General features: G+C 45.0%; 1 protein-coding gene across 1 annotated transcript in view; it reads right to left on the bottom strand.

Annotated features, from left to right (window-relative positions):
- Positions 1-18,688, bottom strand: part of LOC140187929 (deoxynucleoside triphosphate triphosphohydrolase SAMHD1-like) — a 64,109-nt gene that overhangs the window by 12,780 nt on the left and 32,641 nt on the right. Inside the window, exons 11-13 of the mRNA XM_072243802.1 lie at positions 17,527-17,642; positions 6,829-6,968; positions 3,070-3,162 (exon numbers count right to left, since the gene is read on the bottom strand). Of these exons, the coding sequence (XP_072099903.1) occupies positions 3,070-3,162; positions 6,829-6,968; positions 17,527-17,642 (349 nt within the window). The remainder of the gene's footprint in view (positions 1-3,069; positions 3,163-6,828; positions 6,969-17,526; positions 17,643-18,688) is intronic.

Raw genomic sequence — 18,688 nt, 5'->3', positions numbered from 1 at the left:
TGCCACGTTGTATTGGTCACTTCCACTCAGGAGAAAGTTTCTGGCTATCCATCTATGCCTCTTGTCATCTTGTACACCTTATCAAGTCACCCTTCATCCTCCTTCACTCCTACGAGAAAGACCCTAGCTAGCTCCACCTATCCACAAGATATACGAGATTTAGGCCATTTGGTCTGATGAATATGCTCCAGTGTTCCATCATGGCTGATTTATTATCCCTTTCAACCCCATTCTTCTACCTTCATTCCATAACCTTTGACTCCCTTAATAATCAAGAGCCTATCAACTTCTGCTTTAAGTACACCCAATGACTTGGCCTCCACAGCTGTCAGTGGCAATGAATTCCACAGGTTCACCACCCTGTGGTTAAAGAAATTCCTCCTCATCTCTGTTCTAATGGGACATTATTCTATTATGAGGCTGTGCCCTCTGGTCATAGACTCTCCCAATTTAGGAAACATCCCCTTCAAATCCACTTTATCCAGGCCTTTCAATATTGGGTAGGTTTTAAAATCCTCATAAGATATGCTTTCTAATCCAGGATGCATACTGGTAAATCTGCTCTGTATCCTACCTGAAGCATCTTCATCTTCATCCTTCCTCTAATGATGTGAGCAGAATTGAACACAATACTCCAACTGTGGTCTAACCAGAGTTTTATAGAGCTGCAACGTTACAGCAGTGGAGATGTGCACCACAGATGCTGGATGAGATATTTTGAAGTCCTTGCAGACATGGTGTACGCATCAGTAAACAGTTACAATAACCACATAAAAGCATGCATGTGGCCAAGTGGTTAAGGCATTGGACTAGCTACCTGAAGGTCGTGAGTTCGAGCCCCAGCCGAGAGAATGTGTTGTGTCCTTGAGCAAGGCACTTAGTCACACATTGCTCTGCGATGACACTGGTGCCAAGCTGTATGGGTCCTAATGCCCTTCCCTTGGACAACATTGGTGTCATGGAGAGGGGAGACTTGCAGCATGGGCAACTGCTGGTCTTCCATACAAACTTGCCCAGGCCTGCGTCCTGGAGAGTGCAGATTTTCCAGGCGCAGATCCCTGGTCTTGCAAGACTAACGGATGCCTTTACTTTATAGAAGCATGCATCTCTTCTGATAACTCCATAAACAAACATATCGAAATAGATGCCACCCACACACCCCTAAGAGCCAAAAAAAAATGAGCCAGTATAATTCAAAGGTCAACTAAAGTGATAGCCAATCAGAACCAAGGCAAGCAAACAGGGGCTATATAAACACAAGCACCACCAGAGAGAAACACAAACAACTGCACACCGAGGGTGTCACCTCAACCAGTGATGAAACGTCTGCAAGCTAAGCGTGGTGAACGCCACAACATCAATAACTAGACTATTCAGAAATGATGTTATTTTCAATTGTCTTTTTAAAAGATTAGTATTAATTTTATTACAGGTTTCCAAAAAATGCTTCATTTATTTTAATCTGTCACTGTTAACCTGGTATAAATAGTAAAAATAGTTTAAAAACAATGCATATACGTAATCAAGCAACAGGATTAATCTTTTTCCCCTTAAGAAAGCCTATAATTATTATTAATTTGTTTATCAACGATAATCTCTGCTCAAAATTACCATGCAACACAAGAAAATTATATCATAGATTATCACCAACTTGGATACAGGCTCTCAAAAAGGTTTGCCATCCCTGATGTGTACACTAAAGATAACGTTGAATATAATTGACAGATTAGGTCAACGAGCAAAGAGATGGCAGATGGAATATATTGTCCGGAAGCGTATGGTCATGCACTTTGGCAGAGGAATAGAACATAGATTATTTTCTAAACAGGAAAAAAATTCAAAAATCTGCAGTGCCATGGGACTTGGGAGTCCTTGTGCAGAATTCCCTAAAGGTTAACTTGGAGGTTGAGTCTGTGGTGAGGAAGGTAAATGCAATGTTAGCATTTATTTCAAGAGGACCAGAATATAAAATCAAGGATGTAATGCTGAGGCTTCATATCATCACCATCAGTGATCACTATAGTCGAGTGTGATTCTTTTCCAGGTGGTTGGTCTGGTCACATATGGGTCTTGATATGACTGAAGAGGCTGATCCGTGATCCACAAGCCCCAAAACTGCTTACAAAGCTCAAGTGAGGCTCTATAAGGGACTGGTGAAGCCTCACGAGTTTTGAAAGCAGTTTTGGGCTCCTTGTCTCTGCAAGGATGTGCTGACATTGGAGACGGTTCCAAGGAGATTCACGAAAATGATTCTGGGAGTGAAAGGCTTATCACATGAGGAGCATTTGATGGTTTCAGGGCCTGTACTTGCTGGAATTTAGAATGAGAGAGATTCTAATTGAAACCATCAAACGTAGAAAGGCCTTCATAGAGTTGATGTGGAGAGGATGTTTCCTATGGTAGGGGAGTCTAAGACCAGAGGACACAACTTCAGAATAGAGGGCCGCCCATTTAGAATGGCAATGAGGAAGAATTTCTTTTACCAGAGGTTGGAGAATCTGTGGAATTCGTTGACACAGTTGGCTGTGGAGGCCATATCCTTGAGTCTATTTAAGGCAGAGGTTGATAGATTCTTGATTAGTCAGGATGTAAAAGGTTATGAGGAGAAGACAGGAGAAAGGGGTTGCAGGGAAATAAATCAGCCATGATCAAAAAGGGTGGAGCAGATTCGATGGACCCAATGGCCTCATTCTGCCCCTTTGTCTTATGTTGTCTTACAAAAAAAATTAGCTTTATCTATCACGTGCACATTGTAACATCGAGTGAACTATGCTGTCAGTATCAATAACCAACACAGTCCAAAGATGTGCTGGGGGCAGCCGGCAAGTGTCACCAGACTTTTGGCACCAACGTAGCAGTCCCACAACTTACTAACTCTAGCAGCTTCGGAATGTGGGAAGAAACTGGAGCACCTGGAGGAAACGCATGTGAACAAGAGAACATACATGCAATGGCGGGAATTGAATAATGCTGTGCTAACTGCTATGTTACTGCGCCGCCATTGTGGAAGCAGTGGTGCCCAGGTGTATGGAGAATTTTCCAATGCATCATTAAATAGCCGTTACTCACATTTACAATGAAATCCTCTGCCCGGAGCTGAACGTCCACCAGTGTTGACGGGACTGCTGCGACCACTTGATCAGCCAGACTGTCAAACTCTTCCTGAAGGGGGAAGAACAATGCAATTGGTTGGATTAAGGTCAGCTTATGTTATGCACAAAACTAAATCTACTGTACACACCACAGTGTGTGGCAGTGAAACCCCTATAGTGATGTTCCCAAGGTCCACCTTGACCAGGGTTTCCCAACTTTTCTTTATGCCATAGACACTTTAGCTAGTCCAGTAAAACCTACGGGACCCTTCTCAAAGTAACGTATTTAAATATATCAAATAAAATGATAATTACAAAAGAAACCAATTATATTGAAATACAGTTATCAAAATACAAAAAAAAACTATTTTGTGATATCGTAATATTGTGCTTCTTTATTAACACCTTAAGTAACAAGACTATACACTGGGTGATGGGTTGGAGAAACGTCTCTGTCAAAGGAGATGTAAGGTGCTCCTTCCCTCCGCTAGCCTGTAGGTCACCCTTGGGGCAAGGTGTAGCACCTGCTCAGACCCCCCACCCCCCACCGGTCAGGGTCACGTGAACCCATGGGAGCAGGTGGTGGATGGTCGTATGAGCAGGTGGTGCAGATCACAAGTCCTGGTTATGCAACCACTGACACCAGGCAGACAATCTCTGAAGAGTATTGATAATGGCTGGGGTCACCCATCTTGTAAAGACACTGCCCAGAAGGAAACGACAAACCAAGAACAATCATGGTCATGGAAAGATCGGTCACATCATATGACATAGCACATAACAAACAAACATTTAAAATACAGGCAAGTTAAAATTAAATTTTGTTTTTTAAAGTCCTATCAGTGTGAAGGATACTGTTGCTTAGCTTGAAAAAGAACACTATGACTGAAACCCTCGCCCTGATCGTCCGTGAGAAACTGTCTGAACCCTCACCCTGACCGTACGTGAGGAACTGACTGAACCCTCACCCTGACCGTCCATGAGGTGCTGTCTGAACCCTCACCCTGACCGTCCATGAGGAACTGTCTGAACCCTCACCCTGACCGTCCGTGAGGAACTGACCGTTCCCTCACCCTGACCATCCATGAGGAACTGACTGAACCCCTCACCCTGACCGTCCGTGAGGAACTGACTGAACCCCTCACCCTGACCGTCCGTGAGGTGCTGTCTGAACCCTCACCCTGACCGTCCGTGAGGAACTGACCGAACTCTCACCCTGACCATCCGTGAGGAACTGACCGAACCCTCAACCCGACCGTCCGTGAGGAACTGACCGAACCCTCACCCCGACCGTCCGTGAGGAACTGTCTGAACCCTCACCCTGACCGTCCGTGCATTGCTGTCTTAACCCTCACCCTGGTACTACTAACACTACTGTGGTTTGTTGCCTACATTCATCATTGAAGGAAATGATAAATTTCAGCTAGAGGTTACTGAAAGTAAAGATGTAAATTTTTTCCCATCCAAGTTCCCAGAGACCCTGGAGTCTATGCGCAGACCCAGGACCCCAGGTTAAGAACCAGAGCTTACTTAACAGTTCCACAACCCTACCCACTGGATCCTCACCCTTACAATTATTGCAATTTATATTTACAAAGTCAAGTTTATTTTCAGAATCACAAGTACAGGTCTGCACAGGTGCTTGCAACATCTTCACAGGCACAAAGGAGCTGAGACAGAACATTCACAAACATCCACAATTTAAACATCACTTTTATAAAAGAATACAAAAACAACAAACAAAAAGGAAATCTGCAGACGCTCGAAATCCAAAGCAACTCACAGAAAACGCTGGAGGAACTCAGCAGGTCAAACAGCATCTATTGTAAAGAATAAACAGTCAATGTTTCAGGTCAAGATCCTTCATCAGGACTGGAGGAAAAGGATGAGAAGTCAGAGAAGGGGTGGAGGGGAGGAAGAAATACAAGGTAGTAGGTGATAGGTGAAAGAGGGATAAGTAAAGAGCTGGGAAGTTGATTGGTGAAAGAGATAAAGGGCTGGAGAAGGGGGAATCTGATAGGTGAGGACAGAAGGCCGTGGAAGAAAGGGAAGGGGAGAAGCACCAGAGGGAGATGATGGGCAGGGAAGGGGATAAGGTGTGAGGAAAATGAGAATGCGGAATGGCGATGGGGGGTGGGGTTCATTACTGGAGGTTCGAGAAATCAATGTTTGCGACATCAGGTTGGAGACTACCCAGATGGAGTATAAGCTGTTGCTCCTCCAATCTGAGTGTTACTCATCACGAAATAGAGGAGGCCATGGCCTGACACGTTGGAATGGGAATGGGAAGTGGAATTAAAATGGGTGGCCATCTGAGATCCTGCTTTTTCTGGCAGATAGAAAGTAGGTACTCCGCGAAGTTGTCTCCCAATCTACATCGGGTTTCCCCGATATACAGGAGGCCACACCGGGAACGTGAGATACAGTAGATGACCCCAACAGACTCACAGGTGAGGTGTCGCCTCACCTGGAAGGACTGTTTGTGGCCCTGAATGGTAGTGAAGGTGGAGGTATAGGGGAAGGTGTGGCACTTGTTCCGTTTGTCAGGAGGGAGGTCAGTGGAGAGGGATGAACAGACAAGGGAGTTGCATACGGAGCGAACCCTGCAGAAAGCAGAAAGTTGGGGGGGGAGAGAGGGAAAGATGTGCTTGCTGGTGGGTTCTTGTTGGAGAAGGTGGAAGTTGTGGAGAATAATGTACTGGGCGCAGAGGCTGGTGGGGTGGTAGGTGAGGACAAGAGGAACCCTATCCCTGGTGGGGTGGAAGGTGGAGATAGGGTGACAATAATTAATAACAACTTCAATTGTAGTACAAAGTCGTCATAGTGTGGCTACACCGAGGTAGTGATGAGGGTCGTGGTTCAAGAACAGAATAATTGAAGAGAAGTGGTTGAATGAACGTCGGAGAACTAAACCTCACGCATCATTCCTCTAGGTGAAAAAAGCTGAGACATCTCTTTAAAATGGAGAAGGTCAAAGTTCAAAGTACATATTCATTATACAACCTTCAGATTCGTCTCCTTACAGGCAGCTACAAAACAAAGAAACCTAAAAGAAACTGTCATAAAACCCATTAAAACAACAAGAAGACCATCAAACACCTAACGTTCAGAGAAAAACAGACAAAAGGTGCAAACAATTAAAGCAAGCAAAAAGCATTCAGCATGAAAGTGAGTGCACAGACACGAAGCCTGGAGCAGCCAGAGCAGGCCACAACCACAGCTCAGTGCAGAGCCATGGAAACATAGAAAACCTACAGCACAATACAGGCCCTTCGGCCCACAAAGCTGTGCCGAACATGTCCTTAACTTAGAAGTTACCTAGAGTTACCCATAGCCCTCTATTTTTCTGAGTAAAGGTCGCTGGGCAGCAAGCAGAACTGGCCCGAACCCTACTTCTGCTCACAACACCTTGCCTTTTCAATCTGGTCCGACGTTTAAGTCACCCAAATACTGGGTCATTCCTTCCTCTACGACGTGGGCCCTATCGCTTCAATACGACTCTTCCTCACCTTCACCTGCCTCTCCATTGTTCGCCATAAATTTCACCATAAAAGGTGCTATTAATAAAGCATTTAGTTCTATTCATTGTTTTGTTTACCACCAGTAAGTTGTTGCTGGGCTTCACCAGCACCATCTTAAACTGGGTCAATGGGTTACATACGATTTACCGGCATAATCTAGTTAGGTAAGTGACCTACTTATCCCTATTCTCTCGACCAACACGTGTAACGCTTACCTGCTGAATTATTGTCTCTGCTGCAGGCTGCGTCTGCCCGATCCATTTATACAGACGGCGGCAAATGACATTGTTCAAGATGTGCCTCGCTTCCTGCAGCTCGGGCTCATAAGAATGCAGGATCTGTTCAAAGATACTGTCTGGACAAAACAAGATCAGAATCGGGCTTACTATCACTAACATGTGTGGTGAAATTTGTTGAGTAACACATACAAAATGCTGAAGGACCTCAGCAGGTCAGGCAGCATCTACAGACATAAACAAACAGTTAACGTTTCCGGCAGAGACCTTTCATCATGACTGGACCTGCCAAGTTCCTCCAGCATTTTGTGTGCGTTACACTGGATTTCCAGCATCTGCAGAATGCCTTGCATTTGTGACTGTTGTTTTGCAGCAGCATTTCAGTGCAATACATAATAAAACAAATACTAAGAGTTACATTAAGAGATATAAATAAATAATGTGAAAAGAGAGCAAAAGGAGGAGAAGATGGCGACGCGATGCTGCGCACGCGGCCTCCCCGGTGAATGGTATTTGTAATCTGTCAAGTAGGGGACCGTGCACAATTCTCATTTGATGGAGACAGATGTGAGAGTACGGAGGAACATCTGGAAAACTTCTGAAATGCCCACCTCGCTGCCGCTGCTACTGTGTGGTAACCGGAATCTCCGGAGCAGAAGGCCCCCAAATCCTCGGCTTTGCTTGTTTTGGTGGCCGGAGCTAGGTCGAAGGCACTCGGGAGGCTGTATCGGAGGGGCTGGTCGGAGGCGCGAAGTTTTCAGGTGGACGGATTCGGTATCGGCTGCTTCCAAGGCATCGACAGTTGTCGGTGCCTTGGAGGTTTATGGCAGGGAGTTTCTCCCTTTTGCCACCTGCTATCAGGGACTCGGGAGTCGAATGACTCGGGACTTTGAGACTTTTTTTTTTACCGTGCCCATGGTCTGCTCTTCATCAAATTATGGTATTGTTTTGCACTGCTGTAACTATATGTTATAATTATGTGGTTCTATCAGTGTTAGTCTTTGGTTTGTCCTGTTTTCTGTGATATCACTCCGGAGGAACATTGTATCATTTCTTAATGCATGTATGCATTTCTAAATGACAATAAAAGAGGACTGAGTGTTCTCATAATCTAATCTAATCTAATTGTGAGGTAGTGTTCATGGTCTGTTCAGAAATCTGATGGCGGAGGAGAAGAAGCTGTTACTAAAATGTTGAGTGTGTGTCATCAGGCTTCTGTACCTCCTCCCTGATAGTATTAATGAGAAGGCGTGAAAAGAAAAAGGTTAGACTGTACATCTACACTGATCTTCCAAGTAATGCAACTTTGGGGAGGCAACAACACCATTGCCTCCTTCTACAGTATGGGTTCCCCATCTCTTTTTATACAATGGACTCCTATCATTAACTGGGGGTTCTGTCCAACCCTTGTCCTACAGGTTCACCATAACCAAGCTTCCCCAAAGGACCAGTAGCCCCAGAAATAAATACAGCAGAATGAACAGCCAATCAGAATCAGAAACAGGTTTAATATCACTGACATGACATCAAATGACACACACAACATGCTGGAGGAACTCAGCAGGCCGGACAGCATCTATGGAAAAGAATACTGTCGAGGTTTCAGCCCAAGATCTTCAGCAGGACTGGAGAAAAAAGGATACAATGTACTGCTTTGCAGCAGCAGTACACTACAATACATAAAAAAATACAATATAGAACATAGAACAGTACAGGCCCTTCGGCCCACAATGTTGTGCCGACCCTTAAACCCTGCCTCCCATATAACCCCCCACCTTAAATTCCTCCATATACCTGTCTAGTAGTCTCTTAAACTTCACTAGTGTATCTGCCTCCACCACTGACTCAGGCAGTGCATTCCACGCACCAACCACTCTCTGAGTAAAAAACTTTCCTCTAATATCCGCCTTGAACTTCTCATCCCTTACTTTAAAGCCATGTCCTCTTGTGTTAAGCAGTGGTGCCCTGGGGAAGGGGCACTGGCTGTCCAGTCTATCTATTCCTCTTAATATCTTCTATACCTCTATCATGTCTCCTTTCATCCTCCTTCTCTCCAGAGTCTGATCATAATGCATACTCTCTAAACCAGGCAGCATCCTGGTAGATCTCCTCTGTACCCTTTCCAGTGCTTCCACATCCTTCCTATAGCGAGGTGACCAGAACTGGACACAGTACTCCAAGTGTAGTCTAACCAGAGTTATGAAAGCTAACACCCCATAAGCTTTCTTAACTACCCTATCCACCTGTGAAGCAACTTTCAGGGATCTGTGGACATGTACCCCCAGATCCCTCTGCTCCTCCACACTTCCACGTATCCTGCCATTTACTTTGTACTCTGCCTTGGAGTTTGTCCTTCCGAAGTGTACCACCTCACACTTCTCCGGGTTGAACTCCATCTGCCACTTCACAGAGCAAAAATGGTGAGGTAGTGTTCACTGTCCGTTCAAAAATCTAACAAAGGAGGGGAAGAAGCTGTTCCTAAAACACTGAGTGTGTGCCTTCAGGCTCCTGTACTTTCTCCCAGGTGATAATGAGAAGAGGGCATGTCTTGGGTGATGGGGTTCCTTAGTGACGGATGCTGCTTTTTTGAAGCATCACCTTTTGAAGGTGTCCTCAATGCTTGGGAGGCTAATCCCAGGATCGAGCTGGCTGAGTTTGCAACCCGCTGCAACGTTTTCCGATTCTGTGCAGTGGCCCCTCCTTACCAGACGGTGATGTGACCAGCCAGAAGGCTCTCCCTGCTACATCTGGCGTCTTCAGTGACATACAAAACCTCGACTATAAAGTCGTTCTTAAACTGGGTTAATCATGGATCAGTCTTCGGCTGGCAAATTTCACATTTCACCCGTTCAGAGTGCACCTTAATGTCAGCTAGCACTGCACGTCAGCTGCAATGGTAATTGTGGCACTACGTTCCAATCAAAAGGCACTATAGCAAAGAAAGAGGCCCTTTGGCCTATCTAGTCCATACCGACCTGTACTCCTGCCTAGTCCCACCTACGTGCATTTAGACCAATGCCCTCCCAACCCCTCTCATCCATGTACTTGTCCAAACACCCAGCATTTCTGCTGGCAGCTCATTCCACACTCGCACCACCCTCTGACTAAAGAAGATCACCATTAGGTTCCCCTTAAATATTTCACCTATGAACCTCTAGCTCTAGTATCACCAACCTCCCGGGAAGAAGCCTTCATGTATTCACCCCATCTATACCCCCATAATTTTGTATACCTCTATAAGATTTCCCAGCATGCAGCCCAGTCCATCACAGACAAAGCCCTCTCGTCCATTGAGCACATCCACACGGGAAAGCAGCATCCATCATCAAGGACTCCCTCGAGCCGGGCCATGCTTTCTTCTCATCGCTGCCATTAGGAAGAGGGTACAGGAACCTCAGAACTCGCACCGTCAGGTTCAGGAACAGTTACCATCCCTCAGCAATCAGGCTCTTGAACCAGAGGGGGTAACTTCACGCAACACATCCCTGAACTGGACTCACTTTCAAGAACTCTTCATCTCAGGTTCTCGATACTTATTTATTAGTATTGTTATTATTCATATTGTTTTTATTTTTCTGAGGTCAAGCTAGTAAAAGGTGAGGTAAGGCCATGGCTAACCATACTTAGTTCTCAATTGCTAGGAACTTTCAGACTATCCTGAAACTTACAGTCAGCATGGCTTTGTGAAGGGCAGATTGTGTCTAACAAGCCTGATAGAGTTCTTTGAGGTGGTGACCAGGCATATAGATGAGGTTAGTGCAGTGGATGCAATCTACATGGATTTTAGTAACGCATTTGACAAGGTTCCACACAGTAGGCTTATTCAAAAGGTCAGAAGGCATGGGATCCAGGGAAGTTTGGCCAGGTGGATTCAGAATTGGCTTGCCTGCAGAAGGCAGAGGGTCATGGTGGAGGGAGTACATTCAGATTGGAGGATTGTGACTAGTGGTGTCCCACAAGGATCTGTTCTGGTACCTCTACTTTTCGTGATTTTTATTAACGACCTGGATGTTGGGGTAGAAGGGTGGGTTAGTAAGTTTGCAGATGACACAAAGGTTGGTGGTGTTGTAGATAGTGTAGAGGATTGTCAAAGATTGCAGAGAGACATTGATAGGATGCAGAAGTGGGCTGAGAAGTGGCAGATGGAGCTCAACCCGGAGAAGTGTGAGGTGGTACACTTTGGAAGGACAAACTCCAAGGCAGAGTACAAAGTAAATGGCAAGATACTTAGTAGTGTGGAGGAGCAGAGGGATCTGGGGGTACATGTCCACAGATCCCTGAAAGTTGCCTCACAGGTGGATAGGGTAGTTAAGAAAGCTTATGGGGTGTTAGCTTTCATAAGTCGAGAGATAGAGTTTAAGAGTCGCGATGTAATGATGCAGCTCTATAAAACTCTGGTTAGGCCACACTTGGAGTACTGTGTCCAGTTCTGGTCACCTCACTATAGGAAGGATGTGGAAGCATTGGAAAGGGTACAGAGGAGATTTACCAGGATGCTGCCTGGTTTAGAGAGTATGCATTACGATCAGAGATTAAGGGAGCTAGGGCTTTACTCTTTGGAGAGGAGGAGAATGAGAGGAGACATGATAGAGATGTACAAGATAATAAGAGGAATAGATAGAGTGGATAGCCAGCGCCTCTTCCCCAGGGCACCACTGCTCAATACAAGAGGACATGGCTTTATGGTAAGGGGTGGGAAGTTCAAGGGGGATATTAGAGGAAGGTTTTTTTACTCAGAGAGTGGTTGGTGCGTGGAATGCACTGCCTGAGGCAGTGGTGGAGGCAGATATACTCGTGAAGTTTAAGAGACTACTAGACAGGTATATGGAGGAATTTAAGGTGGGGGGGTTATATGGGAGGCAGGGTTTAAGGGTCGGCACAACATTGTGGGCCAAAGGGCCTGTACTGTGCTGTACTATTCTATGTTCTATCCTAGTGGTGTTTAGTATTGTGGCTTTCTGGAGATTTATGTAAATATTGTTGAGTCTAATTATTTAATGCCATTGTGTAGCGACTTTGGGATGATACCAATTGTAGATATTACTATCAGGATAATGTTTACCCTGGTCATGGTCCATAGTCTTTCAATTTCCTCTTTTAACTCAGCTTATTTCTGGTGCTTTTCACTTTTTGATTTCTGTATGTTATGTGTGTTTGGAATGGCTAGATCTATTAAGTAAGTTGTTCTTGCTTGTTTATCCTGTCTCCTTGATCACAGCGCCGCGTTCGATACTGTGGATCACACCATTTTAATAGGCCATCTCCAATACGGGGTTGGTGTTGATGGCACTGCCTTGAACTGGTTTATATCCTACCTTAAAAATAGCTTCTCCGTCAACATAGGCAAATTTTCTTCTCCCCCAGCTAGTCTCTCCTGCAGGGTCCCACAAGGTTCCATCCTAGGTCCCATTCTTTTCTCTATATATATGCTTCCCCTCAGCCAAATCATTCAAAAATACGACATTTCTTTTCATTGTTATGCTGATGACACACAGCTTTATCTCCCCCTAAAACCAAATGACCAGTCGAATCTAGTCAGCCTCATGAACTGCCTTGAGGACATAAAGTGCTGGATGGCACAAAACTTCCTACAGCTGAAAGAAGGCAAGTCTGAAGTTGTCCTATTTGGCCCCCCTGACTCCATCAAAGTGATGACCAACAGTCTTGGTAACCTGTCTACCCTTGTCAAACCCCATGTCAAAAACCTTAGTGTGATATTTGATTCCGCCTTGAAGTTTGACAAGCAAGTTAATGCAGTGGTAAAAAGCCAGTTTTTCCAGCTTCATACTATTGCCAAAATCAAGCAGTTTCTCTCTTTCAAAGATCTCGAGAAAGTCATCCACGCCCTTATATCCTCCCGCTTGGACTACTCCAGCTCCCTGTATACTGGGATTAGTCAGTCGTCCCTGTCCCGTCTGCATCTGGTCCAGAATGCCATAGCCAGGCCCCTGACAGGTGCCCAGAAGAGAGACCATATTACTTCCATCCTGGCCTCGCTCCACTGGCTGCCAGTACAGTTCAGAATTGATTTTAAGATTCTCCTGTTTGTTTATAAAGCCCTAAATGGGCTGGCTCCCCCTTACAGGCACAGACCTTCTACCCCTTATTGTACTTCCAGGTCCCTCAGGTCAGCTGACTTCGGGCTCCTGGCTGTACCACGATCTGAATTTAAGCTCAGGGGTGACCGCGCCTTTGCTATTGTAGCCCCTAGACTGTGGAACAGCATTCCCCTCCCTATCAGGTCTGCCCCCTCCATCGACTCTTCTAAATCCAGGCTCAAAACTTAACTTCTATTCACTAGCGTTTGAATCCTCCTGATGTGGCTGATTTTGGCTTGTGCCTAGGCCCTTGCGTGGTTTCTTTCGTGCCTATAAGCTGTTTGCCTTGTTGGTTATGTCTGTTTCTCGTATTTGTAATTTTAACTATTCTGCTCTGATCTGTACAGCACTTTGGTCAACGTGGGTTGTTTTTAAATGTGCTATATAAATAAATTTGACTTGACTTGAGTGTATTATTATATCCGGATGGTTATTATGGATTGTCCTATCTACAATAATGGATTGGTCATAATATAACTTCTTGGACTCTGACTCTAAACTGGATCAGGCTTGCATTTATAGTAAGGTACGGTGTCTTTTAAGAGTTTGTACTTTAAAGGAAGATTTTGGTGAATGATGTTTGCCACTTGATTGTGCCTGTGTCAGTAATCAGATTGAGTTAAACTGCTGCAAGATCCTGGAATATGTTGGATTGTTTCTGGTTTATCTTGGCATTTACTGCGTTTACTGTCTTGAATTTGTTGGTGTTTTATTATGTATTTTTGATATTTTTTGTGTTAACCACCTGGTCCTGTATTGCCACAGGAACCCCTCCGTTTCTGGGAAAAGGTGTCCAACTCTAAGCCAGGCATTCAACACTTCCTTGTTGACATCCAGTCTGCTCAGATCATGGGGACGTCTTCCATGGAGGGTCATGCTCCTCCATTGGTTAACCTTTTCTTCAATGGTGATTATTTTTCTGGGTTGTGTTTTCTTTCAAGTTTAGTGATGTATACTTACCAGAATTGCATATGCTCACATGGAGTGCTGAATCCTGTTTTTGTTGATGAAAACATAACCTCAAAAGCTTTATCTGACCTTTGTGTAAATTTTTTATGTCTATTATTCTTCTTCCTTCTTCTGTTCTAGGCGGTGTTAATATAAGTATGTTCCAGTGTTGGTCCAACCAATCAGTCTCCATGCTGCAGGACTGCTTCGATGACATCAAATGGAATGTCTTCCATGATGAGGATGTCTCCGAGTTCCATGGTTGGAGTCACGTGCTTCACCCGGAAGTGCATTGACTATGTGTCCCCCAGAAGTCGCTCAGGGTATTCCTGAATCAGAAACCCTGGACCAATAGTTCCATACGAGCAGCAGTTACCGCACGACATAGAACTTACATTGCTGGCAATCAGCAGGAGCTCAAGAAAAGCAGCTACGATCTGCACAAAGCTATCAAGGCTGCAAAACAACAATACAAGGACAAAATTGAGTCAAGATTCACTACAAGTAGCACAGGTGACTTGTGGTGAGGATTGCATACCATCGCAGACTTCCAAGCCAAGTGTCGTGGTGCTGCCAACATCACGGCCTCTCTCCCAGATGAGTTCAATTCGCTTTTACGCTCAGTTCGATGTCGCTAATTCTGAGCCTCGGAGGAAAGCCAGCTACAACCTGCAAGCTGGTCATCTCTGAGGCTGAGGTACGCAGATGTTTCCAACAAAGGCTGTGGGACGGACGGCGTCCCAGGGCGAGTACTCAGGATGTTTACAGACATTTTTAATCTTACCCTCTCCCAGTGTAGAGTGCCCTCCTGCTTCAAGTTATCCACCTTTGTCCCTGTACCAAAAAGGACCAAGGTAACATGCCTGAACAACTGGAGTCCTGTCGCACTCACCTCGATAATAAGCAAATGCTTTGAGAAGCTGGTCAATGATTACATCTGCAGCTTGCTACCACTCAAACTGGACCCCCTACAATTCGCCCACTGACACAACCGATCGACAAATGACACAATAGCCACTGCTCTACCCACTGTCCTTACACATCTGGAGAAGGAGGATGCTTATGTGAGAATGCTGTTCTTGGACTACAGTTCAGCATTCAACACCATAGTTCCATGCTGGCTCGACAGGAAGCTCAGAGACCTTGGCCCTGCCTTGTGCAGCTGGATCCTGGACTTCCTGTCAGATCTCCAGCAGGTTGTAAGAGTGGGCTTCCTCACCTCTGCCCCTCTATAGAGGAGCCCCTCAAAGGAGTCCCCTCCTTTACTCTCTGTATACTCATGACTGTATTGCCACCCACAGCTCCAATCTGCTAATTAAATTTGCCGACGACACAACATTGATTGGCTTTATCTCAAACAATAACGAGGTGGCCTACAGGGAAAAAGTCATTTCTCTGACACAGTGGTGTGAAGAAAACAACCTCTCCCTCAATGTCGCAAACACAAAGGAGCTGGTTGTGGATTACAGGAGGAATGGAGACGGGCTAACCCCTATTGACATCAATGGATCTGGGGTTGAGAGGGTAAACAGCTTCAAGTTCCTCGGTATCCACATCACCGAGGACCTCACATGGTCTGTACACACAAGCTGTGTGGTGAAAAAGGCACAACAGCACCTCTTCACCTCAGATCTTTCTTGTATGCTATTAGTACAGTGCATTAAGGGAGAACAAGGCAAAATAATATTTGCAGAATAAAGTAACATCTACAGAGAAAATTCATGCTGATGCATGATCATAATGAGGCAGACAGTGAGGTATTGCACTAGGGGACTTTTCGATTGTTTTCTAACAGCTGGATAGAAGCTATCCTTGATGTTGGTGGAACATACGTTCAGGCTTTTGGATCTTCTGTCAGATAGCAGAGAGGAGAAGAGAGAATGTCCAGGTGTCCAAGAAAAAAAGATTCACTAGAAGGGATTTGGATCAGTAAATGAAGGTGAAGGATAACAGGGAAAGACCAGAGCACTGGGATTTATTGGTGGGCTCTGACAGAGAGATAGCACAGTTACAAGACAATAACATAAGATGAAAAGATATAGGAGCAGAATCAGGCCATTTGGCCCATTGCGTCTGCTCCACCATTTCATCATGGCTGATCCAATTTTCCTCTCAGCCCCAATCTCCTGCCTTCTCCCCGTATCCATTCATGCCCTGACCAATCAAGAATCTATCAACTTCAGCCTTAAATATACATAAGGATTTGGCGTCTGCAGTTGCCTGTGGCAAAGAATTCCACAGATTCATTGCTTTCTGGCTAAAGAAATTTCTCCTCATCTCCGTTCTAAAAGGACAGCCTTCTATTCTGAGGCTGTCGCCTCTGGTCTTAGACTTCCCCACCATAAGAAATACCCTTTCCACATCCACTCTATCAAGGCCTTTCACTATTTGAAAGGTTTCAATGAGGTCACCCCTCATTTTTCTGAATCCTGGTGAATACGGGCTCAGAACCATTAGATGCTCTTAATATGACAAGCCATTCAATCCTGGAATCATTTTTGTGAATCTCCTTTGAACCGTCTCCAGTTTCAGCACATCCTTTTCAGGATAAGGGGCACAAAACTGCTCACAATAAACAAGGCCTCATCAGTGCTTTATAAAGTCCCAATGTTACATTGCTTTCATTTTCCAGTCCTCTTCAAATGATTGCTAACAGTGCATTTGCCTTCCCCACCTCAGACTCTACTTGCACATTAACCCTTAGGGAATCCTGCACAAGGACTCCCAAATCACTTCGCGATTCAGATTTTGTATTTTCTCTCCATTGAGTGCATGACCATACAATTCCCGACACTATATTTCCAATGATTTGATTTCATTTTTTAGCATTTTACCATTTGATTTCATTTTTCATTTGTGTCAGAGCAACACTGCCCCCTCTGCCTTCCTGCCTGTCCTTTCGATACAAAGTCTATCCTTGGACACTTAGCTCCGGCTTATTCTGTATACTGCGTGCATTCAAATATAAAGTCTTCAGTCTTTTCCATTTTGCCACCTTTTATGTTGCAACTCATCCTGTTGACTGTAATTTTTCCCTATCAATAGCCTCTCCTCACTACACATTGTTTCTGTTTGTAAACCAACTACCTCATCTTCAGCACTATTATCTGCCTTTCCTATGATACTCAATGTTACACTGAAATACACACAGCTCAGGACACCAGTTGCCATGCTCAACCTTTTGATTCCTAACTTTGTCTGAGGTCTTACCAACATCTGCCTCCACAACCTCTCCACTAACTGTTCTGGCACTCTGGTACCCATCCCCCTGCAGCTCTATTTTAACTGTGCAACATTAACAGACCTTCCTGCTGGGATATTAGTTCCCCTCCAGTTCAGGTGCAAGCCATCCATTCTGTACAGGTCCCACCTTCCCTAGAAGAGAGCCCAATGATCCAAAGTTGTATGCCCTCCCTCCTACGTCAACTCCTTAGCCACGTATTAAACTGTATAACCTTCCTAGCTGTGGCCACGAGAATGTGACATGGATAGCAATCCTGAGCCATGTGCTAGTGAGGCCAGAACTAGGAGGATTATACAGTTTAGTGGGCTGAATGGCCTCATCCTGTGCAGTGGACATCCAGCATTTTAAGAGAAACTTTAGGCCAAACGTAAGGATAGGAGTACTGACCTGTGAGCTTGGTGTAAGCCTCCATGTCATCAATGGATGTTGACATTGTATACGTCTTCCCATTTGCTCCGCTAATCTGGATATGCGGATCTGCCAACACCATCGCCTCCATGATCCTGATAGATTAGAAAGAGAAAGGGTTGGAGTCATGAATGCCCTTCAACCCACCAACTTCCTGCTAACCACCACGTACCTATCCGATGGCAGCACTTACCATAGCCTTGCACACCACAGTGATTCAAGCTTTTGTCCAGATATTCCATAAACGTTATGACAGTACCGGCCTCCACAACCCCCTTCATGTGTTCCAGACTCCCATCACCCTCCAGACAAATTAAAATTGCTTCTCAGAGCTCAACTAAAGCGCTTATCACTGAGCCTAAAACTTTGCCCTCCATTTTGTTATGATGGAAAATCCAAGCCCTCATAATTTTGTATGCCTCTGAATGGACACCGCCTTCCACCTCCTCAACTGCAAGATAAACAAATCCAGGCTTATCCATTTTCTCCTCATAAATGGAGCACTCTATACTGGGCGACAGGCTGGTGAATCCCCTGCACACCCTCCCTAACACCATCGTGTCTTTTCGATGCAGAGTCAGGTTTATTATCACTGACGTGTGTTGTGAAATTGGTTACTCTGTGCAGGAATACATATAAAAATACTATAAGCTACTATAGTCGACGATTAACTAGACTCAGAAAACTCACCCTCGTTCCTCAATCACACTCCCTTTACTTGTGCATAGGAACAGCCTGGCCTCAGTCACTAAACTTTGTTCTGACGTCAGAACAAAGAAATGCCAGCTTTATCTGATTTGACTAGATAGATACAGAAAGCACGGCAGTGCCTCTACTTCCTTGGGAGTCTGCAAATATTCTGCATGACATCTAAAACTCTGACAAACTTCTACAGATGTGTCGTGCAAAGTATACGGACTGGCTGCTTCACAGCCTCGTACAGAAACACCAATGTCCAGAACGGAAAATCCTACAAAGGGTAGCGGATACAGCCTTGTCCATCACAGGTAAAGCCCTCCCCACCAAGGACATGCTCCCTTTTCACTGCTGCCATTAGAAGAGCGGTACAGGAGCCTCACGACGCACACCACCAGATTCAGGAACAGTTATTACCCCTCAACCACCAGGCTTTTGAACCAAA

The sequence above is a fragment of the Mobula birostris genome, chromosome 2 (assembly GCF_030028105.1).
Source record: "Mobula birostris isolate sMobBir1 chromosome 2, sMobBir1.hap1, whole genome shotgun sequence".
Lineage (NCBI taxonomy): Eukaryota > Metazoa > Chordata > Chondrichthyes > Myliobatiformes > Myliobatidae > Mobula > Mobula birostris.
This window is presented reverse-complemented; position numbering and strand designations above follow the sequence as displayed.